Source organism: Bos javanicus, chromosome 23 (assembly GCF_032452875.1).
Source record: "Bos javanicus breed banteng chromosome 23, ARS-OSU_banteng_1.0, whole genome shotgun sequence".
Classification (NCBI taxonomy): domain Eukaryota; kingdom Metazoa; phylum Chordata; class Mammalia; order Artiodactyla; family Bovidae; genus Bos; species Bos javanicus.
Genome location: NC_083890.1, coordinates 43,590,069 through 43,616,108, shown reverse-complemented (window position 1 = coordinate 43,616,108; position 26,040 = coordinate 43,590,069). Strand labels below are relative to the sequence as shown.

Below are 26,040 nucleotides of genomic sequence, written 5' to 3'. Positions count from 1 at the left end.
AGAACAGAGGGATATTTTCAATGGGTGTTTTCACTGGGGGCTGTGCTGCTCACAGGACGCAGTGGACAGAAACATTTTCAAAATACTGAGCCCTCAGTAATATAAAATTCTGATATTAAAAGGAAGTTGGATCCTCACCGACTCTGTGCCCCCCTAGTCGGCCTTAAACTCTGCTGTTTCCAGAGGGAGCCGTTTTGCTTTCTAATAAGGAAAACTCTTGATAATCCGATTGACTCAACAAAACAAACCCCACAGCCCAAAACGACACCCTATATAGTAGGCAAGGCTTTACCAAACAGGGTTACAGAATATACTTACAGAGCATTTAATTTTGACCCCTTAGCAGTAGGGCCGTTGTCTTCCCTTTCCACTTGTTGAGACCCCCACCAGAATTTTCAGAGGAACCCCAGCCCCTGGAGCCCCCTCCTCCCCAGGAGCCCCAGGCACCCTCTTCCCTGCCGCCCCCCTGCTCTGCAGGGCCTGCACCCCCTTCTCCCAGCGCGGCGGCGGGAGGTGGCAGGAGCACTTACCTTGACCACCCTCCTGTGGGGAGACCGCTCCTCCTCCTTTCTGGAGCCAGGACTCACTGATATCACTCGACTTTATTAATAATCTTTATTCTACCGAAAAGTTGTACAAACTTATATGGTTCGTAATGGTACGTGGCTCATGAACGAGACGGAAGTGAAGTGTCTATGACTTTTCCGTGGGTTTCACTCAGGCCCCACATTCACTCACTGGGCAGCAGACGACGGTGGCAGGAACTCCTTCTCACGCACTTTTGCTCACGTCCCCTACTGGAGTCAAAGTTCTTCAGGGGCGAGGCGATCGCTGGATAAATGTAAAGTATTAGCTGTAAGCAGAGTTTGCTTTAAGAAGTTTTCTTATGAGTGTTTTTAGAAAATTAAATACTCTTGAGACTCACAGACTTATAAAACGAACTTACGGTTGCCAGGGGAATAAGGATGGAGGAAGGGACAGGTATGGCATTTGGGATGGACATGCACACACTGCTATATGTGAACTGGATGACCAACAAGGACCTCGTGTAGAGCACAGGGAACTCTGCTCAGCGTTACACGGCAGCCTGGAGGGGAGAGAGGTTGCGGGGAGTCGATACACGTGTAAGTATGGCTGAGGCCCTTTGCTGTTCACCTGAAACGGTCACAACGTAATATTAACTGGCTATACCCCAACACTAAATAAAAAGTTCAAAAGAAAAGAAATTAAATACTCTTGGCTATGTTACTGTCACAAGCACCACCCGGTTTCAACAACTCTGGTGCACTCTGAACACGTCAGGCAGGGACTCAACTCTCAGTGACGGCTCCATAGTTTCATCATCTCCTCCTTGTGGGGTGGAGAACCCAGCTCACCACTCGGGCTCCTGCAGGTCTGGCAGCCGAGTGAGTCAGTCTCAAAGGGCCCCGTCTCAAAGCCTGCAACTGTCCAACCAACAAGTTACCATCAGGGGACACCGTGGCTGTGGGGGAGGCGTTAAGCTATTAACTGGAGCCTGCCCTTTCCACCGCGCCTGTGGGGGTGGCAGAGTCCTCTCTGACACCCACCCAGCTATATACCGGAACCCTCCCCTTTCCACCGTGCCCGCGGGGGTGGCAGAGTCCTCTCTGATGCTCACCCAGCTATATACCAGAACCCTGCCCTTTCCACCATGCCTGCGGGGGTGGCAGAGTCCTCTCTGACGCCCACCCAGTTATATACCAGAACCTGCCCTTTCTACCGTGCCTGCGGGGGTGGCAGAGTCCTCTGACGCCCACCCCACATCTAATGACCCATCAGGAAAAAGCATGGTTTCAGCAAAGCATCAACAAGTCCTCTCTCAGCAGGTAAATGTAGACACATTTATGTTCAGTAATATTTCTTCCAACTGGCACAAAGAGGAAAAAAAACATAGTAAGGCCTTTATTTAAACCAATCTAGCAAAAGTATCAGAAAGTGGATTTAGATTTCAAAAGATTTAGAAAGTCAGCTTAGATTTCGACAGGTACTGCATCAGCAACAAAAGTCATCAACAAACGGAAGTTGTTCTTTGTTCCAGAAATGGACCTTAGAAAGCAACTAGCTTGGTGCTAATTAAAGCGCGGCAGGGCAGGCCTGGTTACACACAGCTCACTGACGCACCCACCCACCCTGACTCAACTGCTTTACAAGCTGGGAGCTATTTCCAACAACCCTTTTAAACTACTATCCAGAACAAGAAGGTCCTATTGCATAGCACTATCTTCCATATCGTGTGATAAATCACAAAGGAAAAGATTCCGAGAAAGGATACCTATGTATATACAACCGAATCACTGCTACACAGCAGAAACGAGCACAACGTTGTAAACTGACTACACCTCCATGAACGTTCTTCTAAATGCTATTCAGAGTTGAGCCCTGTACTTCTGTGTAACCAGAAGATGCGTTCCACAACACAGTGACTCCACAGTGACATTATCTTAAGCAATTTTACTGGAAAAGCAATTACACTTCGAGCACCAAAGCAAGAACCCCATTATCAATTCAGTAGGTCACGTCCCAAGGGGGAAGAAAAGGCGCTGAGCAGGCCTGGCTGCTGTCCGCAACGTCGGGAAGTTCAGGCAGAGTGGACCGGGGTCCCGCAGTGTTTGTGCCATAAGTCGATGGCCTTGCTCACGATCGCGTCCGAGCTGTCCTGGGGGATCTGTGAACAAGCAGACCAGGAAGGCATGATTCTGACTTCAGCCTCTCTCTCATTCACTGTGGCATAAAACTCGTGTCCACTGGAGTTTTCGCTGCTTTTCAGAAAGCGATCACATAGGCGGCTGCTGCCAGATGTGCCACGTGGCACCCGCGGCCACAGTGAGGAGTGCGGTGTCACCCATCTGGGTTCGGATCCTGCCCTGCCCACTCCCTGTGGAGCCCTGGGCAGGCTACCTAAGCTCCCCGGGTTCAAATCCCCAGATCTGAGATGGGGCAAATGATAGCCCCACTTCACAGGGCTCTTTACAGGGTTACAGGAGGCAATTCACAAAAAAGTATTTAGCAGGGGCCCTGGCAGTGCGTGCCACTATTCATTACAACCAAGAGGGCGCTTTGATCGAACACACACTCACTGAGCACTTGTCTACCGGGCCGCGGCTCAACTGTTAACACGGACTGATTAAAACAGATTTGGGGTCCAGTGAAATTCAGTCAAGCCTAAGTCTATTTTGACCTCTTCTTGCCTGGTTAAGGGTATTCTAAGATACAAAGATAGGGAAAAACAGATTCATTCAGACCTTTTTCAACATGCTCAAGTTTACACTTCAGCACATTAACAAATTCAGCTGGGACTCCACCAGATATAGGAACAGAAATGAAAGGGCTTACGAGCAAAATCCACAAAAATGTTCCTTTTCCACTAACAGGGATCACTCGCCCTAAAGTGACAGATCTCACCTCCTCGTTTCCCGACGGCCTCCTAGTGGCCGCTCTGGTCCCAGGTACACACACTCACAGAGACAGACCTGCTGCTCAGACCAGTGACCCCCAAAGGATGTGGACTATAATCCACAGACCAAGCTGAAACTTATACTGGGGAAAATCATTTCTTATAATGTAAAAATATACTATATTGTCTCTGAAATAATTTAATGCCATAGAAAAATCTGGCTTGGTAAACTGAACTCCTTTCTAGATTCAAAGTTCAAGTGAAGCAAAGCACACTTACGTTTTCCAGAAACTTCGTTATCTTCTCTGCACTGTTCAGTGCCATTACTTTTATTTTAAAGGTTAAAAGAATTTCCACAGCTACAAAAACTAGTATCTTACAGGATCCACTTACAACTTTATCCCAAATCCTATGAAAGAAAGATGTAATCAAATTACAAGTCTGAAGTTGATGTTTACACCTAAACAGCTCAAGTTTCAAAATTAAATCAAATTACATTTTCTTTTAGGTACCATCATCCCTCAGTATCCCCAGGGAAGTGGTTCATGGGCTCACTTGCTGTGCATACCAAGATTCGAGGAGGCTCAAGTCCCTCATATAAAGTGAGGTGGTGCAGTCAGCCCCCTGCATCCACAGATTACATAACCAAGGATTCGACCAGCCACAAGTGTAAACACAGCCCAGGATCTGGGATCGGCCAACTCCAGAGATGTGCAACTGTGGAGACAGATGGCTGACTGCATAAGCTTCAGAGAAGAGCTAATGAGGACATTGTCCTCCAGGAAGACATCCTCCAATTAATATCTCAAAATTGACATTTTAGGGCAGGAAATTCCTAAAAACCAAAGCTTCAAGTTTACTAACATTCTGTAATGCTAAGATAACCATTACAGACTAAGGAACAAGAACAAAAAGGGGAATGAAATATGAAATTCAGTTTCATTTTCCAGTAAATTCCATAATTAAGGAGCTATTAAATATACTCTAGATTAAATATACCCTAAAATCATTGTTCTGATAACTTCAATAGCTCTTACAGTCAGTATCATTCTCAATATGCTTACTAAGCACTGTCCTGTAATACTCTGTGTATGGCCTTTTTCCTCAAGTGTTAAGTCCTGGAGGGAGCAGGACGGGACTCCAAAATACCCGTAACACGTCTGAAATTGATGGAAGAGCTGAGTCTGAGTCTCTAGTCTAGCCTTCAGCTAGTTTAATGATGTCATAAGAGGTCTAAGAAATAAACGTTTTTCTCCAGGATCTGCTCCATTTCTGGAAAAGTCCACATCCATATATACTCCTGGAGACTACTTCAGATGTGACTATTCAACAGCATCTAACACACTGAGGGCCTTCCATTTCTCTAACCGTATATCCTAACATTTTTTATATTTATTTTAATACTCAATATTTCTAACACTTCTAATTGTATATATAATAAGCAGAATCACCAGTCGCTATGTCAGCTCCTGGAGAAGTTAACATCAAATGACTACATGGTTCTAAAGCAAATTTATATTCTGAGATGATCACGTTAAAAAAAACAAAACAACAACAAAAACAGGATTTTTCTGACTCTGTGCATTCAATCATATTTGAAAGAAACACTTGCCTCTGTAAGCTGGACTCGGGCAAGCACCCGGCAAAGCACTTCTTGAACCACAGCTCATAGGGAAGTGTGGACACTGCACAGCAGGCCTTCAGGTGACTCAGCAGTCGGCTATCTTCCAGATTCAGGTATTGTTCAAAAGCCTTTGGCTAATGATCGAAGGGGAAGAGATTACTCACTTCCTGTGACTTAATGTTACCATATCTTACAGGCTATGACGAAAAGGTATACGTGCTGCAAGCAAGAAGTGTAGGAAACAAAGCTTCAGACTCATTCAAGCCACTGGTGATGCTGCCGTCTCCCAGGTCAGCACTAACCAGAGTAACCAACTGTCCAGGACGGAACAGTTTTTCTGGGGCAGTCTCTGGCTAAATGGAACAGTTAAGTCACGCTGGTTAGTCCTAATTGCGCTAAGCAGATCCAACAACCTAAGACAAAAGTCCAGAGCAAAATTCAGTTGATCTGGGGAGCCAAGAAAGGTCCATGTGCTGGCTACTCCAGGGCAGGAGATTATAGGTTCACAGAAAGAAGCAGGCTAAGACCAAAGACACAGGGTGGGACTAGGTGCAGAGAGGGAACTAGGGAAAGAGGAGGTGAACAGGGCCCAGCAGTCACCGGTCATACCGCCGCTGACCCCGTGGGGCACACTGCACTTGGCAGGGAGGGTCAGACAACACGAGCGTCCGGAGGAGGAGCGCTGTCCCCAACAAGATGTGCACGAGAACTCCAGGCAGACAGGAAGAACACAGGAGAACAAAGCTCCGGGGCCCCATTTGGAGGCCTCTCCCACGGAAGGTTCCACAGCAGCCAACACCGGAAGACAGGGAGCTACCAGAGCTGGCTCCCAGGCGGGACTGCTGTACTTCCAGGGTCCTCTGGCAAAGCATGGACCCTACAGGTCAAACCCTCAAGCCTGCACTCTCCATCCAGAAGGACACAACCAGATCAATGTAGCACCCGTGCGAATGCAAATATTTTGTTGTTTTTAACTAAATATTGGGTTGGCCAAAAAGCTCGTTCAGGCTTACGGAAAAACCCAAACTTTTCAGCCAACCTAATATCTGCACCTCTACTTCCACTAAAGAGGCAATTCATGACCCTTACAACATCCACTGCAGCCAGACACCGTGCTCCATACAGGAAAGGGAGTAAAAGGTAAAGACAGCATCCCTGCCTTCAAGGGGCTTCTAACGTGCTTGGGACAGACCTGCAAAGGGCTGACGACAACATGCTGCAATAGAGCTACAACGGGAATGAGCACGAGACGCTGGGTACATCCAGGCGGAAATCTTAACCCAGAACCAATTTCCCAGGAGAGCTGACGATTGAGCTGGCCCACGATGAGCAGGGACATGACTTGGCTGGGCAAAAAGGACCACAGAGTAATATCTGATCCTGCCTAAAGGGTCAACAGCCCTACACAAAGGAGCTTCTAAAAAAGAAAAAAGCCAAAAACTCTACAAGAGAAAATGCAAATGGCTCTAACCCATACAAAAAGATGCTCAAGCTGGCTAGAACAAAACAAATGCAACCTAACACTATCCTGAGGCATCTCTTCTCACCTATCAGGCTGGCAAGAACACATCAGGTCAGCGAGGCTACAGGGAAACAGGTACGAAGCTGTCGGTCACAAGGATGCAAAAGGGCGGTATGAGTGCTACAGTGGGAATCTGAAAAGACCTACTAAGTGACGTGTTACTTGGTAACATGTGATCTCGTCAATTCGTTTCTAGAGAGTCTATCCCCCAAATACACTAAAGGATACATCCACAAAGCTTTTCACCTGTAACACCGCATAACAGCAGAAGACTGGAAACAGCTCCAACAGCCAACACTAAAGGAAGGGCTGAAGAAACTAGGATGGAGTGGTATGCAGCCATGAACAGGAATAAGGAAGGTCTCTATACACTGCTCATGGCATAAGAAACCCCAGCATGTATCAGGTTAAAAAAAAAAAAAAGCAGGGTGAAGAGAAATGTGTATCAGATGCTAGAGCTAAATCTAACAGGGTGAGTATAAATACATATCCATGTGTGCTTTTTTCTTTTAGTGGAAGATGACATTTACATGAAATTTTGAGGACACAGTAAATGGTAGATGTGATATTATTTTTGTGTGTACGCTAAGTTGCTTCAGTTGTGTCTGACTCCTTTTGACCTCATGGACTGTAGCCCACCAGGGTCCTCTGTCCAAGGGATTTTCCAGGCAAGAATACTGGAGTGGGTTGCCATGCCCTCTCTCCAGGGGATCTTCCCGGCCCAGGGACTGAATTCATGTTTCTCACGTATTGGCAGGCGGGTTCTTTACCACTAGCGCCACCTGGGAAGCAGACGATTTTATACTTTACTGTAAAACATTTAGGTTATTTCCAGTATTTCCATGACCTTCAGTTCTTACTTTAAGAAAATAAAGTGGCCTTCCCTGGTTGCTCAGTGGTAAAGAATTCACTTGCTAATGCGGGGGACACGGTTCGATCCCTGGTCTGGAAAGATTCCACATGCCGTGGGGCAGCTAAGCCCGAGCACCACGACGACTGAGCCGGCGTGCTGCGACTACTGAAGTCCACGCACCCTAGAGCCTGTGCTCCGCAACCAGAGAAGCTGCCACAATGGGGAGCCTGCACAGCGCAGCGGAGAGCGGGCCATGCTTACTGCGGCTCGTGAAAGCTGCGTGCAGGAACAAGACCCGGCGCAGCCATAATGAATAGATCTTTTAAAAAAAAAGACAAGAAAGCACACCTCAACAAAAGGCAAAATCTGACAAAAGAGATTTAACCGAGGAATTTATACTCAACTTAGAAAGAGGCTGCTAATAGTGTTAAGAGAAAAAAAAAAAACCCTCTCTTTAGGACAACTTTTAAAAATTGTGTCAATGGCAAGGAAAAAAAAAAAAAACGCTTTAATGACTGAACACAGTAAAGACTGAGATGGCTTAAAGACAATCTGATCTGAAGAGAGATTAACAGAGGCTTCCCACGTCACACCACTGAAGCTGGCCTCCACTTTCGTTGATAATCAGGGGCCTCATCAAAAAGACCTTCCAGAAGCTTGATGGAGAGAAAAGCTCTCCTCTCCTATAAATCAAAACACTACAGCATAAAGGCGTCATCGCCAGAAATATTCTTTGGATGTCAAAAGTCTATCACTGTGCAGCACATGCACATTTCCCTAGGATTATGAAACAACATATGCTTTGCGATAACAAACTTGGTAAAAACCACAAAAATCTGAAAAGATGACAGACAAGATTACAGAAACTAACAAAAAGCTGGGCAGAAGAGATCTATACAAGCGCAACAAAAATTTTCAGCTAGATTTAACAAGGTTTAACTAAAGAATTTTTTTAAAAAACCCGACTTTAAGCATTTAAGTTGGGACTTCCATGATAGTCCAGCAGCTAAGACTGCACTTCCAATGCAGGGGGCCAGGGTTCAATCCCTGGTCAGGGAACTAGAATCACACACGTCACAACGCCTGGCACAGCCAAACAATTTTTTAAAAAAGAAATGAAAGAAAATTTATGTGTAGAAACAATGCAATAACATTAACAAACTAAGGAGAAAAAGGATATAACCACCTAAATAAGGACAGGAAAAAAAAATGGTATGAAAATATCTCCTAAAAAGTTCTAAAAGACCCCATAACCCCACAACTAAAGACCCTGCACAGCCAAATAAATAAATTTTTAAAAAATATTAAAAGATTTTTTAAGTCACTTAATGGCTACATGAAATAGCAACACAAAGGAAATGTAGCTTTTCTTACATTAATACGCTCTGAACTTTTAAAAAGAACTTTTGCAACTATTAAAAACTATGTCCTAGACACAATAATGTACCTGTGAAAAACCCTTTTTTGATGATGATGAAATTAAGGTTTAGGGGACATAAGGACACTGAGTATCTTGCTGGTTCTAAAATTCTTTTCTTTACACATTATTGATTGGAGATATCACCAATACATCTTTTCTTACGCAAACGTTATTGACCTATGACATATCAATACGTTTTTAGACAGTGATACAGAACTGCGGTGTTGGGGAAAACTCTTGAGAGTCCCGTGGACTGCAAGGAGATCAAACCAGTCAGTCCTAAAGGAAATCTACCCTGAATATTCATCAGAACGTCCAATACTTTGATCACCTGATGTGAAGAGTCAACTCACTGGAAAAGACCCTGATGCTGGGAAAGATTGAGGGCAGGAGGAGAAGGGGATGACAGAGGAGGAGATGGTTGGATGGCATCACTGACTCAATGCACATGAGTTTAAGCAAACTCTGGGAGATGGTGAAGGACAGGGAAGCCTGGAGTGCTGCAGTTCACGGGGTCGCAGAGAGTCAGGCACGACTGAGCAACTGACCTGATTAACATCACTGCTCGAAGCTGTTAGAGCTTAACCAGAGCAGGGAGGGGGAAGGGGACAGTGGGGCGCTTGCTGGCTGAAGCTGCGTTACAGTTCACCACAAAAGGAACGGAGTCATGTCTGCATCTCATACCAGTCACAAAGATTCAGCCCCTCACCAGCTAAAGGACTAAAATTTTAAATGTTCAAAAATTTTTAAAAGCTAGAAGCTTTCTAAAACAAAAATCTTGGAGTTAGAAACGCCTTTCTAACTAAGATACAAAAGAAAAAAAAGAAATACTGATAAGACCAATAGTATCACCTTCATATCTTTATACAACAGCAAGAAATATTTTCAGAGAAAATATTTAACTTACATAAACATTCAGCATATAGCAATAATTCTTACCCAAAAAGGAAAGATGCAAACAAAATAGAAAGGGATACAAACATGACCAATAAACGTATCTCCAGAGCTGCTTAGCCTCACTCAAAATTGAAGGCAATGGAAATTAAAACGGGCTACCATTTCAGTATCAGGTCAGCAAAATTTTAAGAGATTGATACTATTACTGGCAATGGGGTGGAAAACAGGAAATCTCAAACTGGTGGGGGAAGCAAAATTGGTCCAACTTCTGGGTGAGTAACCTGGTAGCTAACACATTTAAATATGTCTGTTGCGTTAGAGCATTTAACATGTAGGTAACCCACCCTACAGAAGCACACACACACACGGGAACATGTCATGTACACGGAGAGGGCTGTCATCATGGAACCATTACACTAAATTAGGGCAAATTCTTAACAAGAAAGACTATGAGAACTTTTTCAGTTCAGTTCAGTCGCTCAGTTGCATCTGACTCTTTGCCACCCCATGAGAATTTTTTAAGTGGTTCTAAATGAGTGACTCTCAACCCTAGCCTCATTTCAGAATCACTGAGTTTTAAAAAATTAGAATTCTGAGGCCCCACCCTGGGAGACTCTGATTTCACTGCTCTGGTCATTGTTGAGAACTCTCAGGTGGTACTAACAGGAAGTCAGGGTTGAAAAACCACCTACGTGTAGTGACGTGGAAAAACTTCACCACATGAAGTTTTTAAACAGAATCATAGGGGCCGTATGAACAGTATAATACATTAAAAAATTATATATGTAAAAATATGTACAAGACATATACACACACACACACGTGTGCACGGGTATGCACTCACACCCCCACCCACTCTGATGCACAGAAAATGATTTAGACAGGGGACTTCTGGATGGTTCAGTGGCTAAGAACCCACTCACCAAGGCAGGGGGCACAGGTTCAACCCTGGTCCTTGAAGATTCCACACGCCACAGAGCAACCGAGCTCGTGACAAAACCGCTGAGCCAGTACTCCAGCGCCCAAGCACCACAACCGCGGAAGCCCGTGCTCCGCAAGAGAAGCCACCACAATGAGACGTCCCAGCCCCACAACTAGAGAGGAGCCTCTGCTCGCCACAACTAGAGGAAGTCCGGGCACAGCACTGAAGACCAGACGAACACACACCAAGCTGGTGACAAAGCTTACACCTTAGAAAGCGGGGGACGGGGAAGCATGGGGGCAGGTCGATGACAACTGTGGATTCATTTGGATTATTTAATCCTCCCAGAATGTATGTTACTTGTGTTCTTAAAAATAATGAATTTTTTAAACAATCCATCACTATGCGATTGCATTCACTCCAATATTAAGAAAGGCTGATGAAACCACGGTACAAGTTTGGACCTCCTGACTGAATTAGGCAGCTAACATTCCAACCACATATGCTCCAATGCCATGCTTTATTGAGATTAAGTGAAGTTAAGTTTTAAAATCTAAGAATCGAACTTTACCTAATGGAAACACATAAAAAGCACTCCTGTTCAGGGCTCAGGGAAGCTGAGGGCTGAAGGGTCTGGCCCGCCGCAGGGGTAGAGCGGGGCTCCCCAGGGCGCGGCCAGCCTGTGTCCCGCACCTGACCCTGCACCCTGGACCGTGGTTACTGCTTTCAGCAGAATTTCCAAATGAGACAGTTCAATGACTTAAGAAAAAAGACTCATTTTTATAAAAAGAGAAATGGCGGGGCGATGGGGGGGAAGCTGAGGAGAGAGAATGGCAAAGGACCCGATACGAGGATGAGCCAAGTGCTGGTTCTCCCGACTGCCCAGTCAGTGCGGCAGACCCCCGGCTGCCCAGCTCACGTCCACTCCCTTCTCCTTCCTCAGGAACAGAGTCCCTGTTCCAATGTGAGACCACAGCATGCCCGGCTCAAAGCCAACCAACCACACTCCCCAGGCTCCCCTGCAGACCAGGGCAACCTGGGGACACCCTCCTCACTCCGGTCATGCAGAACGGAAGTCCGTCAAGGGAGGCAGGCTGGCCGGGCTTGGCACCTTTCCTCCTCTACCTTCCCTTCCTGCCCAGAGCACAGATGGAGGGCTGTCCCTCCAGCACCATCACGTGATCACGAGAGGACAGTTGCCCCTAGGAGCGCTGGAGCAGGAGGACGGGGACGGCCCAGCCCTGGGCTGCTTGCCCCTGGACTTCTGCTTACATGAGAGAAGACAGTAAAGCGTCTACTGTTTGGGCTTCCCGTTACATACAGCCAAACTTAAACCTTAGTACTGAGTGATAATTCCAGATCAGATAGAGAATACTATAGAGCTGGAGTGAGCCTGCAATGGCCATATCCAGCCATGACCATGCATTTATGCATTACTATTTTGTGTGACAACAGCGTGTGTGTATATGCTCGGTCACTTACTCGTGTCTGACTCTGTGACCCCATGCACTGTATGTAGCCCTCCAGGCTTCTCTGTCCATGGGATTTCCCAGGGAAAACTACTGAAGTGGGTTGACCACCTCTTTCTCCGGGGGATCTTCCCAAGCCAGAGATTGAACCCACATCTCCTGCATCAGCAGGTGGATTCTTCACCACTGTGCCGCCTGGAAAGCCGTGTGATTGCAGCAGGCACACAGAGACCACCTGGCCCAACAAGCTGGAGATACTCACTACCTGGCCTCTTACTGCTGACCCCCGCCAGAGGGTCCACTCGTAACTGTAGTGCCACCAGGTGGTAAGGGCATTTCCTGAGGACCCCCACCACCACTGCTCAGCCCCAGCCCACAACAGCCATAACGTCACCCCTCACCAGCTGGGGCAGAGTGTCCCGGTACTTGCTGTTCAGCTGGTTCACGAAGCATCGCGTGATCCAGTAACAGTCGACACTATCTTCCACCATCTCTTCCATGGCCTTCGCGATGGCAAGAAATACTTCATCTTCTGGCTCCTGAAAAATTAATAACAACTCAAGGAGGCAAGAGAGAAAAACAGAGGATTCTCTAATAAAAATGAAGCCTTACTCCCTAAATTCTGAAGGAGCCAAAATAAATCAAAGTGGGACCAAAAGCACCCAGTCCATCACTAAAAAGACAACCGAGGGGAGATGAAGAGTAACCAGGGAATCTGAGGCAGTGTTGCTTCTGAACACTCAGGCTTCAGGTTGAACATTCACAGATTTCCCAGCTTCTAACATTAAGCCCAAAGCGTCAACATAAACCTGAAGCAAAGGATGACTTTCCACCCAAAAGTATTCTCAGTGCTGGAAGAGAATTCCTTTCAAACAGATGTGATAAAACAGCACAAATAATAATTAGAGACAATTATTGTCAATACGGTAATTTGCAAAAATGACCCCAAAAGGACTAATAAGCATTTTCTTTATTCCAAAGCATTCATACAGATCTTTACATTTTTGCTCTATCTTTAAGCACTATATAAAGCTAAAACTGCCCCGAGAATCAGAATTTTAGGAATCAGAAGAATGGCATTTCTCAAGCCTTTTGTCAACACTCAGAACATGAAAGTAAACCTTCAAGTAAATTTCGAAAGAAGTCTCATAAAAACTGGAATCCACTTGAAAAATCTGTTTTCAATCACTGCTCCTTATACCAAAAGCTTTACGTTTTCATCTAGGATTTAACAGCTAAAGGATTTTAACATTGAAAAGAAAAAGTTTCTTTCTACTCCTCTAAGAAGTCCCAAGTTAAATCAAACTTCCTATTTTAACAGAAGAACTGCATTTTAGGCCTCCTTTCCGCTCATTAAGTTTCCACATGTCAAGAGCAGCAGAAAGGCTCCTTTCGTGGACTCCCGCCTGGCCCTGGGCTCTGTGCTCCTGAATCCAACAGCTCAACGCTGCGCCCAGCTACTCTGAGACGCGGCTAGGAGGACCAGCGCCCTTCAGCTGAAGTCGGCTTCTATGTTCCCAGCCGTGGGTACTGCACTGCTACGCAGTCTCATTAAAAGATAAGAAAAACACAGCTGACTGGGGCTTGGAGGCCAAGGAGACACGCGCCCAAAATGAATACCTGGGACAGCGTGTCTGCCCAAGGCCAATGGAAATATTTAGACCTCGAGCTAATGGATAATCTAACCTAACTTCATAGTTCGGGAACTTGTGTAGTACCATCAACTAACTGCATTTTGTTGATGAGAGATAAAATCTAAAGACGTTCAAGGGTTCCAACTATTTCCTGGGATGTTCTTTCTTGATAAACTTTATAAAAGTGAACAACCTAAGATCTGTCCATGGGACCCACAGCAATCTCAAAAAGTTAAAGAAAAAGGGACTTCCCTGGTGGTCCAGTGGCTAAGACTCCTTCTTCCAATGCAAGGGGCCCGGGTTCAATCCCTGCTCGGGGAACAAGATCCTACATGCCACAACCAAGACTCAGCATAGCCAAATAAATAAAAATAAATGTTCTAAAAAGAGAGAAAGAATAAGTCAAAGCTTCACACTGCTGTTAGCAGGTTGAAATCTACAACCACCATGAAAAAAATATAGAAGAGCATAGTTTGCAGACAAATCCTTATTCATAACAATTCACTCTGTTTTAGCCAAAAGTTAAAATGCCTATGTGAATTGCAGCCAAAACCCAAGAGCTGTAGTCATTACTTTGCCTGCCCTCCTCCACTTTCCCCTTCTCTTCCCTTTATAAACAATAAGCAATCCTAGTAACTAGAGCGAGCAGTCTGTGAAAGATCAAGCCTACAAAGGAGGCTGGAGCCTGTGAAGCTGAGGCCAAGAGGCAGTCAATGACCACAAGGCCTCTGGGGCCTGCAGGCTGGGGCCAAAGACGTGGCTGACCGTGTTGGTTATAGACAGAGGAACGAGCAAAGAAATAAATACAAATAAGAGGTTTTCCGTTAGCTTCGTTGTAACTGCCAGAGAAGGAAGCAGCAAGTATAGAAAGGGTGAGAGAGAGAATAAACTTGTGATTACTGGCAGTATTAGCATTAACTAACATTAACTAGCATTAATTAGCATTAACGGTTTTTAATACAGTGATAAGCATGTGTGTGTGTATATTTCCCAGCTCTGTCTGCTGAGGGAGCCTACAAGCAATGACAGACCAAGGACAATGAGCACATCTAGCCCCCTGTTCTTGGTTTCCAATGACAATTTTTAAAAATTAAAATAAAAAGATAAAAGGATGATTATTCCAGGTTTGGGGAAGAGTGTAAGATGAACCTAGAGTATCTTTTTGTTCCAGAAAGTAAGGAAGTGCTCAAAATGCTGAGAACTTGTCCAGACGAAACAGAAGTCAGCCTGAAGTGGCTCCCACTAGCCCAATCTGGGACAACTTTAACATCAAAATAGTGGCAGTAATGACTTATAGGTCACCGAATAAAAGAGAAATCTATAAATTCATACAGATAAAAGAGAAGGGAAAACTCTTCCTTATCAAAAAGCCATCTAATAAATGCAGAAGGAATGAAGGAGTCAGAAGGTCACCATTTGGCAATCAGCAGAGTGAAAACTATTTAAGGATTGATATTTACACAGCCTCAAAGTACCTCCCCGACAAGTTACTTATTAATTACAAAGAGAAAAAAAGCAACCATGCAGGAGAAGCCTCCCAGACATCGCCTTAACCCAGTGATCAAAGCAGCAAAAGCAGTATCACAACTTCTGTGGTTTTCCTTCCAAAAATTCACAACTAGACTTCAATCAGGAGGAAATAAATGAGAAACACTACTGGCCAGTACTCTTCAAAACTGTCAAGGTCATGAAAGACAGACGAAGACCGAGGGACTGATCCAGACTAAAGGCAGCTAAGAATAAGTGCAATGCAGGACCCCAGATTGGATCGTGGGCCAGAAAAAGGACACTGGTGTGAGAGTCAGCAAAATTTCCAAAACAGCTACAGATTGGTTCACGGCATTGGATGAATGTTAGCTTTCTGGTTTTGATAAATAACCAGAGTACAACTGAGACCTAACATTTGAGGATGCTAGGTGAAGGTAAATGGGAACACTACTCTTTCTTTATGTAAGTTTTCTCTACATCTAAAACGATTTTGAATTGAAGAATTTAAACATAAGGAAATTTTTTAAAAAATCAACAAATGGTAAAACTAATGGCTGAAAGTTTGATAAGTTCTGAACCAAAACTTGTATTGTTTATGATAAAGGGCATCATTGGGACAACTGGTCAAGTGGAAATGCAGTGAAGATTAGATGTTAGTACTGTATCAATGTCAACTTCTTGGTGTTGATGACAGAACTACGGTCACCAAGCGAAGTGTTCTCATCTTTAGCAAGCATATACTGCAAGAATCTGAAATAATGGGATGCCACATTTACATCTTCTTCTCAAATACTTTGGGGGGAAAACAGGTATACATATATAGGAAAAATGACAAAGCAAATGTGGGAAAATGTTAATGACTAGGGAACTGTGATAAAGGCTAAATGGGAATTATTGGTAGTAGTCTTGCAACTTTTCCGTAACTTTTGAAATTACTTCTTCAAAATAAAATTTTAAAAAATTAGGGAGACTGGGTCAGATTGTACAGGGCTATGCTTTTATTCTACAAAGAAGAGCCACTGAAAGGGTCAAGGGCAAAACATGACGTGATCAAAGGCTGGCCAACGGAGCAGTCGAGAGTCAAGCTAAGGGTCAAACAAAAACACCACTGACCAGTGGAAACGAGGGACTTCGAGGCAACTTCCCAGACTCTAAGCGGTGCATGTAGAGATAGACTTCACTCTGAGGGGTGGCATCACTGACGAAGCGGACGACTTTCAAGGCGTGAAGGACATCAGAGTACTGCTCCTTGCGATACGTCATCACCTGGACGTGCGACTCGTGGTGCGGAGGCAAGATTCCTATAGAGACCCGGGGTGGGGGAGGGGGAATAAAGATAGTAAAATACAGAGGCACCGATCTGAACCCCTCCTCTATGAAAGAATCCTGTGAGATGCTGTCTACCACAATTAGAATAGAAGTCACAAGTATTTAGTTACTATACACATTGTTTTAGAAATTTACTCTAAAATAAATTTTAACTATCAATACAATCAATATCTGGATGGCAACTGCATCGCTGATATCAATGAGAAACGAAATGACATCAATTCAGTTCAGTCACTCAGTTGAGTCTGACTCTATGCGACCCCACGGACTGCGGAATGCCAGGCTTCCCTGTCCATCACCAACTCCCAGAGCTTACTCAAACTCATGTCCATCAAGTTGGTGATGCCATTCAACCATCTCATCCTCTGTCGTCCCCTTCTCCTCCCACCTTCAATCTTTCCCAGCAACAGGGCCTTTTCCAATCAGTCAGTTTTTTGCATCAGGTGGTCAAAGTATTGGTTTCAGTTTCAGCATCAGTCCTTCCAATGAATATTCAGGACTGATTTTCTTAGGATGGACCGGTTTCATCTTCTTGCAGTTCAAAGGACTCTCAAGAGTCTTCTCCAACACCACGGTTCAAAAGCATCAATTCTTCGGCGCTCAGCTTTATAGTCCAACTCTCATATCCATACATGACCACTGGAAAAACCATAGCCTTGACTAGACGGACCTTTGTTGACAAAGTAATGTCTCTGCTTTGTAATAAGTTGTCTATGTTGGTCATAACTTTTCTTCCAAGGAGCAAGCATCTTTTAATTTCATGGCTGCAGTCACCATCTGCAGTGATTTTGGAGCCTCCAAAAATAAAGTCTCACTGTTTCCATAGTTTCCCCATCTATTTCCCATGAAGTAATAGGACCAGATGCCATGATCTTGGTTTTCTGAATGCTGAGTTTTAAGCCAACTTTTTCACTCACCTCTTTCACTTTCATCTAGAGGCTCTTTAGTTCTTCTTCACTTTCTGCCATAAGGGTGGTGTCATCTGTATATCTGAGGTTCTTGATATTTCTCCTGGCAATCTTGATTCCAGCTTGTGCTTCATCCAGCCCAGTATTTCTCATGATGTACTCTGCATATAAATTAAATAAGCAGGGTGACAATACACAGCCTTGACATACTCCTTTCCCGATTTGGAACCAGTCTGTTATTCCATGTCCAGTTCTAACTGTTCCTTCTTGATCTACATACAGATTTCTCAGGAGGCAGGGCAGGTGGTCTGGTATTCCCATCTCTTTAAGAACTGTTCACAGTTTGCTGTGATCCACACAGTCAAAGGCTTTGGCATAGTCAATAAAGCAGAAGTAGATGTTTTTCTGGAACTCTCTTGCTTTTTCAATGATCTAACGGATGTTGGCAATTTGATCTCGGTTTCTCTGCCTTTTCTAAATCCAGCTGGAACATCTGGAAGTTCTCGGTTCACATATTGTTGAAGCCTGGCCTGGAGAATTTTGAGCATTACTTTGCTAGTGTGTGAGATGAGTGCCATTGTGTGGCAGTTTGAGCATTCTTTGGGATTGGAATTAAAACTGACTTTTTCCAATCCTGTGGCAACTGCTGAGTTTTCCAATATTAAGTGCAGTACTTTCACAGCATCATCTTTCAGGATTTGAAATAGCTCAACTGGAATTCCATCACCTCCATTAGCTTTGTTTGCAGTGATGGTTCCTAAGGCCCACTTGACTTCGCATCCGAGGATGTCTGGCTCTAGGTCAGTGATCACACCATCGTGGTTATCTGGGTCATGAACATCTTTTTTGGATAGTTCTTCTGTGTATTCTTGCCACCTCTTCTTATATCTTCTGCTTCTGTTAGGTCCATACCATTTCTGCCTTTTATTGTGCCCATGTTTGCATGAAATGACATCATAAAGCCTTTGAATAAATATGCCACATAAATTCAAGATAAATCATTATTGTAACTACTATGGTTTAATTCAAGTTTACGATTGTCATCCTGGGGCCACCCTTAGCTCCTAGAAGCCTATCTCCAGTTTCTGTGCTTGTCTGCTAATTGTCCCCCTGCACCCACAGTTCATATGCTGAAGCCCTCATCCCCAAAGGCAGGGCCTTTAGGACGTGATTAAGGTTAAATGGGGTCACAAGGTGAGGCCCTAATACATATAGGGCTAGTGTCCTTTTAGGAAAATGAAGAACACAGGAATTAGCATGCTCTCTGTCAAAAAGCAGAGACATTATTCTGCCAACAAGATCCATCTAGTCAAACCTATGGTTTTTCTAGCAGTCATGTATGGATGTGAGAGTTGGACAATAAAGAAAGCTGAGCACCGAAGAATTGATGGTTTTGAACTGTGGTGTTGGAGAAGACTCTTGAGAGTCCCTTGGACTGCAAGGAGATCCAGCCAGTCCATCCTAAAGGAGATCAGTCCTGGGTGTTCTTTGGAAGGACTGATGCTAAAGCTGAAACTCCAATACTTTGGCCACCTCACGCGAAGAGTTGACTCATTGGAAAAGACCCTGATCCTGGGAAAGACTGAAGGCAGGAGGAGAAGGGGAAGACAGAGGATGAGATGGCTGGATGGCATCACTGACTCGATGGACGTGTTTCAGTGAACTCTGGGAGTTGGTGATGGACGGGGAGGCCTGGCGTGCTGCAGTCCATGGGGTTGCAAAGAGTTGGACAGGACTGAGCGACTGAACTGAGCTGTCTCTCTCTGCCATGCAAAGACATAGCCAGAAGATGGCCACCTGCAAGCCAGGGGGTGACGCTTCACCAGGAACAAAATCAGCCAGCACCTTGGTTTTGGACTTCCCAGCCTCCACAACTGTGAGAATGTAAACTGTTGTTTAAGCCACTCAGTCTGTGGTGTTTCAAGGCAGCCCTGGCTGACAAGCCCCTTCATCTCAGAACCACCATCAACTGGTCAAATCCTTTCCTTTGCCAACAACTAAAACTTGGTCACAAAATACCCTACCTTTACGAGAACAAACCTCCAATTTTCACTGATGAAAGACCTTACATTTCAATGCCATTCTATATTCATTAATACATTTAGACTTTGGGGCAAGAACAAACAAAGGCATGGAGAAAACACGGAGGAAAGAGCAGCAGAAGGGCCTTCGGTCAACGAGGACACCCGGACTCTCTGACATTTCTCCCGGCACTTGTCTCCTCCTCTGCCAGAGGCGGGAAATGGGATGGTTACACATTTCCCCAAATGTTCTCCACAGAACATGGGCCCTTGAGGTCTCCATGATAAAAAGGGTACCAGAGTTGAACAGATTTGTGAAGCGGCAACAATGAATTTAAGGCTTTAAGTTTTGCTCTAAAGAAAAACATCTTTATTTATTCTGGCTTCACTAAACCTAAAGAAACTGTTTTGCAGCACAAGCTCCAGAGTCAAAGTTCCCGGGTTTGAATCTACAGTGAACTGGCTGGGTGAACCTCAGCAACGTACTTGCTCTTCCTGTGCCTCAGTTTTTCCACCCAAAGAATGGGAAGAGTAACACCCATGTCACACAGTTGTAATGATGAATAAACAAATTAATATACATAAAACACTCACAGTACATAGCACATACTAAGCTATTGTAAGTGTTAGCTAGTATATTTGATCATGGAGCTCTCTTTGGTGCAAACAGCTACAGATCCAGTATTCTAAAGAACATTCTGGGAAACACAACTTGGATGAGCTTGGTGCCAGTTTAATGTTAGAACCAGAACTCCAACACAGCAAGGCAGCTCTAAATCTCCAGTGCATTAACCTCAGGAACAAAGAAAATGGGACATCCCTGGTGGTCCAGTGGTTAAGAATCGCTTTCCAATGCAGGGAATGCGGGTTTGATCCCTGGTCGGTGAACTAAGATTCCACAAGCCACAGGGCAACTAAACCCATGCACCATAACTAAAGAATAAGGAAGACTTAACCTCTTGAGAGTCCCCTGGACTGCAAGGAGATCCAACCAGTCCATCCTAAAGGAGATCAGTCCTGAGTGTTCACTGGAAGGACTGATGTTGAAGCTGAAACTCCAATATTTTGGCCACCTGATTCAAAGAGCTGACTCACTGGAAAAGACCCTGATGCTGGGAAACACTGAAGGCAGAAGAAGGGGACGACAGAGGATGAGATGGTTGGATGGCATCACCGACTCAATGGACATGAGTTTGAGTAAACTCTGGGAGTTGGTGATGGACAGGGAGGCCTGGCGTGCTGCAGTCCATGGGGTTGCAAAGAGTCGGACACGACGACTGAGCGACTGAACTGAACCTAATAAAGCAAGTCAGGAAAAAAGAGTTGATGAGCAGCCTGACAGGCCTTGGCGCTCAGTTGCAAAGTATTACTGTCCATCTCACATGAATCCACAGGCGTTATTTGTTAATAAGACACATTATTTCCCAGCAGAAATAAACACTACAGGCTCTGCCACCTAAAAGGCACCCTTAGAAGGCATTTATTTCGCTGGATACTGGAAACACTAAGATTTAAGAAATCCTCTGGGAAAAACTGAGATCTTTTTTACAAATTCTCTATATTTTAACCGCACAGTGACCTATTAGAAACGTAAGTGTACAAAGACGGCCAAGATACACGACAGAAAAGGCACCGTGCAGTCAGTGGTCTCTAGCATGGCATGCATTCCCTCACGGCCTCCTCACTACATCATCAGACTTGGTTCTAAGGGTTTTTCAAGTCCTGAAAATACAGTACATCGTGGAAAGAAAACAAGGTCTATAATCCAGCCTAACTTCAAAAGGCTTCTACAAACCTGAGCTCTGCCATTTACAGGCTACAAGGCCTCAGGAAAATTATTTAGCCTCAGTCTTTTTCCCCCATTGGTAAAATTGGAATATTAATACTTGCTTCGCAAGGGAATTTCAGGATTTTTTTTTTTTTTTGAAGAAAGAAAAGGAGGGTGGTAATAGATGGGTATTTTTGGTGTTAACAGGCTCAGAGATAACAGGAAAAAAAAAAAGGATCCTTGGCTCAGAAGGGATGCTGCCAGTCACTTCAGGCACCTAATATACTTTTTCTTTCACAAGAAACCGAGCAAGGTTATTTTTTCCTTCTCTCTCAGCCATCCTCATTGGAAGTTATTTGTGCTTCAACAAAGTAAACATTCTCAAAGCAAACACTTCCTTTTTTGACTCTGATAGCACTCATTAGGAAGTTATACCTCTGCAGCTGGAAGTCACAGAATAACAAATCAAGAGCTCAACCCTAGGAGTTAATTAACTCAACATTCTCATTTATAGATGCAAAGAAAAAAAAAAAGAGAGAGAGGCCTACTGGTGTCTTCAAGGTGACCCAGTTGACAGTAAAGCTCAGACCAGTTCTCCTTTCTCCCAGCTCAGTGCTCTTCCCATAACTTGTTTCAGGGAAACAAGTCTGCCTCACTATCTCTTCTAACGCCCCTATATCAGGGGTCCCCAACCTCCAGGCCGTGGACCCATACCTCCTGTCAGATCAGCGGCAGCATCCGATTAGAAATAAAGTGCACAATAAAAGTAATGTACCCGAATCATCAAGAGGCCAGCCTCCTACCCCAGTCTGTGGAAAAAACTGTCTCCCATGAAACCAGTCCCTGGTGCCAAAAAAGCTGGGAACTGCTGCCCTGATGCTCTCAGAGTGACGCTCAGGGCTCTGTGCTGAAGTCACCTTCCAGAGTTTCCAAAGTGAGTGGGGATTCAGGCTCTGAGGTTAGTGCCCAGTAAACATCCTAAAAAAATCATTTTTCTGACTGATAAGATACCAATGACCCCATCAATTTGACATTTTTGAAGATAAAAGTTCCCAACTCTTGGGAATCATACCGAGTAACACCTTCCAGACCAACGCACGGTACATGGATGGGAGAGGGAACCTCTGACTGAAAGTACAAAGTTTCTCGATATCTGGAGGAAGGAAAAAAAAAAAAAATTAGATGCTTTTCATGCTGATCATGATATGTAAAAACGCATTTTATCTTTTAAAACTGAAATTAGAGTAAAGACATCTCTTTGGAGGAAGGTTGCTGAACAGTCAGCAAATCCAGAAAAGGCAACACTAGACTGATTTCCAGCCCAGGTGTTCCAACTAGCTATTCAAAAACAATCAGTGTTTCACGGCGGAGGAGACGTATTTTGCATACTTATTACTACATTCACCATAACCTCAGTGGTATTTACCATTTATAGAACTTACTTCATTTATGCACACCGCAAGCTTGTTGGGTAGTTATTGTTTTAAAGACCCAGAAACTGAAGCTCAGACCAGATTAAGGGACAGGACTGAGTTAACATCACTAGCAAGGAGCACAGCCAGCCTGCAAACTCCCATATTCACCAATAAACCACATTCAACCACATCTTGGACCTCAATTCCCCTACTTGTCAAGTGAGAATTGTAATACTTAAAAAGCACAGACTGAATAGTGAGGATCAAAGATCAGGTGGGAAATGTTTTTGAAACTTTAAAAACACTCTATGCATTTAAACTACTGTTTTTAACTATGGTTCAGTTTATCCTACTTTAATTAGACACCTTAAAGACCTTATTATGATTGGCTTAGTAGAAATAAAAATGTTAATCCATCATGCAGTCTCAGTATTTCCATAAAAGAAAATTATGGCAAGAGTTGCTACAAATTTATCCAGAAGCTAGGATGATGCCTCTAAAAATTAAGAAAATATATGGGTCTAATAAGAGAAAAAATATTACTAACTTAAGAGGCCTTTCAAAAAGGTCTGACTCCAACTAAGTATAAACTTGAAAAGTCCTTAGCTCCTCCCAAAATATACCATTCTCCTATCATTCTATCACTAAAATACATATACATATATATATACTTACATACAGCTGGTAACATACCTTTGGAAATTTTAACATTTTAAGTCTTTCTTAAATTTGGTACAATATTGCTTCTGTTTTTTTTTTTCAACGTTTTGGTTTTTTGGCCACAAGGCACATGGAATCTTAACCCCCCAAACTACAGATCAAACCCACAACCGGTGCACTGGAAGGCCAAATCTTAAGCGCTGGACTACCATGCAAGCCACCAGGGAAGCCAGCAAAAGGCGAGGGGCTCAAGTCCTTGGACATCTCTTTAAGTTAATACTTCAGAACATCTGGGATGACTGAGAACCAATAGGTTTAACTTATAAAACTCACCGAGACGGTCATCTTTTAGGAGAATTTCTAATGATTTCTTCTCTTCAACTCCACGAAACCCCACTTTTTCATAATATACTGAACGAAAGTTTCTCTGGGAGTCCTCAGTCATGTTTCATTCTTGGAGAGACAGAATAGGGACTAAAAAAAAGTGAGCCTAGAAACGAAAAATAAGAATTGAGAAAAATTCCGTGATTTTCTCCAACTCTTCCATGAATCTGATACACTATGATAAATGGTCTGCCCGTGTATAGGACCCAATATTAAACCTTCCTGTTTACACAACCTTAGTACCACCTCACCTATGCACCTTGGCCCAAAACCAAGATACGAAACAGAAGTCCCCCGAGCTGCTCAAATAGATGGCACAAGGTTCATACCTTAGCATTCCTACATAACTTAGGAGAGAACCTAGCACAATGGTATATTCTGCAGCCATTAAACATGTTCAAAGAAAAAAGTGAAATAGGAAGACAGACAAAATGTCACACAAAGGGTACTACCAAATATACACAATTGGTTTATGTTTTAAAAATAGGATGTATTTAAAAAAAATTAAACTATTCTGAAATGTTAACAGTAGTTATCTTTAGGCAGCAGGATTCCAGATGATTTTAATTTTCTTTGGCTTAGCCGTGTTTTCTAAAATGGGTGTTTTGTAAAACAATCTAAGTTATAAAAAGAGTAAAAAAAAAAACAAAACCTAAGTTCCTCACTCACTTTTCTTTTAAAGACAATTCTATCAAATGTAGTTGTCAAAATTCAAAACCCACAACAGATTAAGCATTAAATTATAAACCAGAAGAGGGGCAGGAATGCAGCCTGGTTGACAAGCGATTCCACAGAGTTAGAGACAAAATAACTTAAAATCTGACATTAGAACTCAAAAAGTCCACGGGTCTCCAGGTTCTTCCACAATAACCTTCAGTAGATTGGAGTTATCAAGAAATGGTCAAATCAGGTTTGTGTTTTAAGAACAGAGTGGATGTAACAGTTTCCAAAACGTGTAACACTGCACGACCCAAATGCTTAAAACACTGGTGCAAAGAATATAACCCTCAGGTTTTACGAAATTTTGAGATGTGGCCAGGGGAGCGTTGAATTGCTAGACAGCCAAGTTCTTCCTTACTGACAAGATACCCACTGAGTCGCCTGGGGCACAGTAAAAAACAGAGTTCTTTTAAATTGGGCTTCCCAGGAGGCGCTAGTGGTTATTCAACAAAACAAAACAAACAAACCCGCCTGCCAATGCAGATGTAAGAGACGAAGGTTCGATCCCTGGGTCGGGAAGCTCCCCTGTAGAGGGAAACAGCAACCCACTCCAGTGTTCTTGCCTGGAGAATCACCTGGCAGGCGACAGGCCACAGGGTCGCACAGAATCGGACACGGTTGAAGCAACTTGGCATGCGCGCAAGTTGAGGAAGTCTAAATGGTTCTGAGCTTTTATTATCAAATGAATGTTTTTTTAAGAGCAGAATTCCAAAGCATTAAACGCTACACGAGGTGGGATTTATTTAAAAGCAGCATCCAAACAGCTGCAAGGCGATCCGGTGCCTGCCATTTAAGGACCCCCATCCTCCGACTGCAATGCAACAGCGAACGCGTCCTCCAGGAAGAAATCATTTTTAAGTTTCCTTCCCGCCCAGGAGCGCCCACCTGACAGGAGAAGAAACACACCCTAGGCCAAGTCCGCGGGTCCCACTCTCCCTAACATGCTTCACCTCTAGGAGTAGAAAACCACACCCGGGTTGAGACTTAAGAGGTCCGGGGAGGCCGCGGAACTCAAGCCCGGCACGCTGAGTGGCCGGCAGGCAAGCGGCGACCTGAGGGGGGCGGCCCCGATCGGCCGGGTGGAGGGAGACAGACAAAACCCCCAACCCCCGCCGTCGCCGCCGCCGGGCGTGACGTCACCTCGACGTCAGGGGGCGGTGCCGAGAGTGCGCGTGCGCCGAAAACGCCGCCGCCGCTCCGGACGTGACGTTACCTCGGCGTCAGGGGGCGGTGCCGAGAGCGCGCGTGCGCCGAGAGCACTGCCGCCGCTCCTCCTAGCCTTAGGGCGGTAGACTGCGTCCTAGACCCGGGAAAGAGCAGGTGCAAGTCCGACTAATAGCTCAAGCCCCTCGCCCGCTACACCGTTCTCCGCCCCGGTACCCCCTGCTCCCCCGACTCATTTCTAGTCCGGAGAATCTGGCGTCTACCTTCCTCCCGCTGTGCCGGTCGGTGCGTGCCGGGGATGCTTCTTTCCAACCCTGCGCTGGAGGTGATCGCAGAGCCCCAGGATGGTGCTCCTTAATGGGTCTGCAGCGGCAGACCCCTGCCTTGTTGTCACCTCCTTCTTCCCTGTATCTGGAAATAAAATGAC

General features: G+C 44.5%; 1 protein-coding gene across 5 annotated transcripts; it reads right to left on the bottom strand.

The window, feature by feature from the left end:
* Nucleotides 1–583: 583 nt before the first annotated feature.
* TBC1D7 (TBC1 domain family member 7) lies at nt 584–25,605 on the bottom strand. Of its 5 annotated transcripts, XR_009732984.1 has the most exons (9): nt 25,335–25,605; nt 23,679–23,835; nt 22,343–22,423; nt 16,358–16,545; nt 12,524–12,661; nt 5,028–5,173; nt 3,695–3,824; nt 1,779–1,888; nt 584–1,445 (listed from the first exon to the last, which is right to left on the bottom strand). XR_009732984.1 is itself a non-coding variant. In XM_061398842.1 (8 exons), exons 2-8 carry the CDS (start codon nt 23,788–23,790, stop codon nt 1,841–1,843), a joined length of 843 nt encoding a protein of 280 aa, XP_061254826.1. In that variant the 5' UTR covers nt 23,791–23,835; nt 25,335–25,605; the 3' UTR covers nt 584–1,840. The 5 variants fall into 5 exon arrangements, 4 of the variants coding, with proteins under 4 accessions (XP_061254826.1, XP_061254823.1, XP_061254824.1 ...); XM_061398842.1 differs by having other exon boundaries at nt 584–1,888; XM_061398839.1 differs by lacking the exons at nt 584–1,445; nt 1,779–1,888 and adding an exon at nt 1,909–2,686 and having other exon boundaries at nt 25,335–25,603.
* Nucleotides 25,606–26,040: the final 435 nt, after the last annotated feature.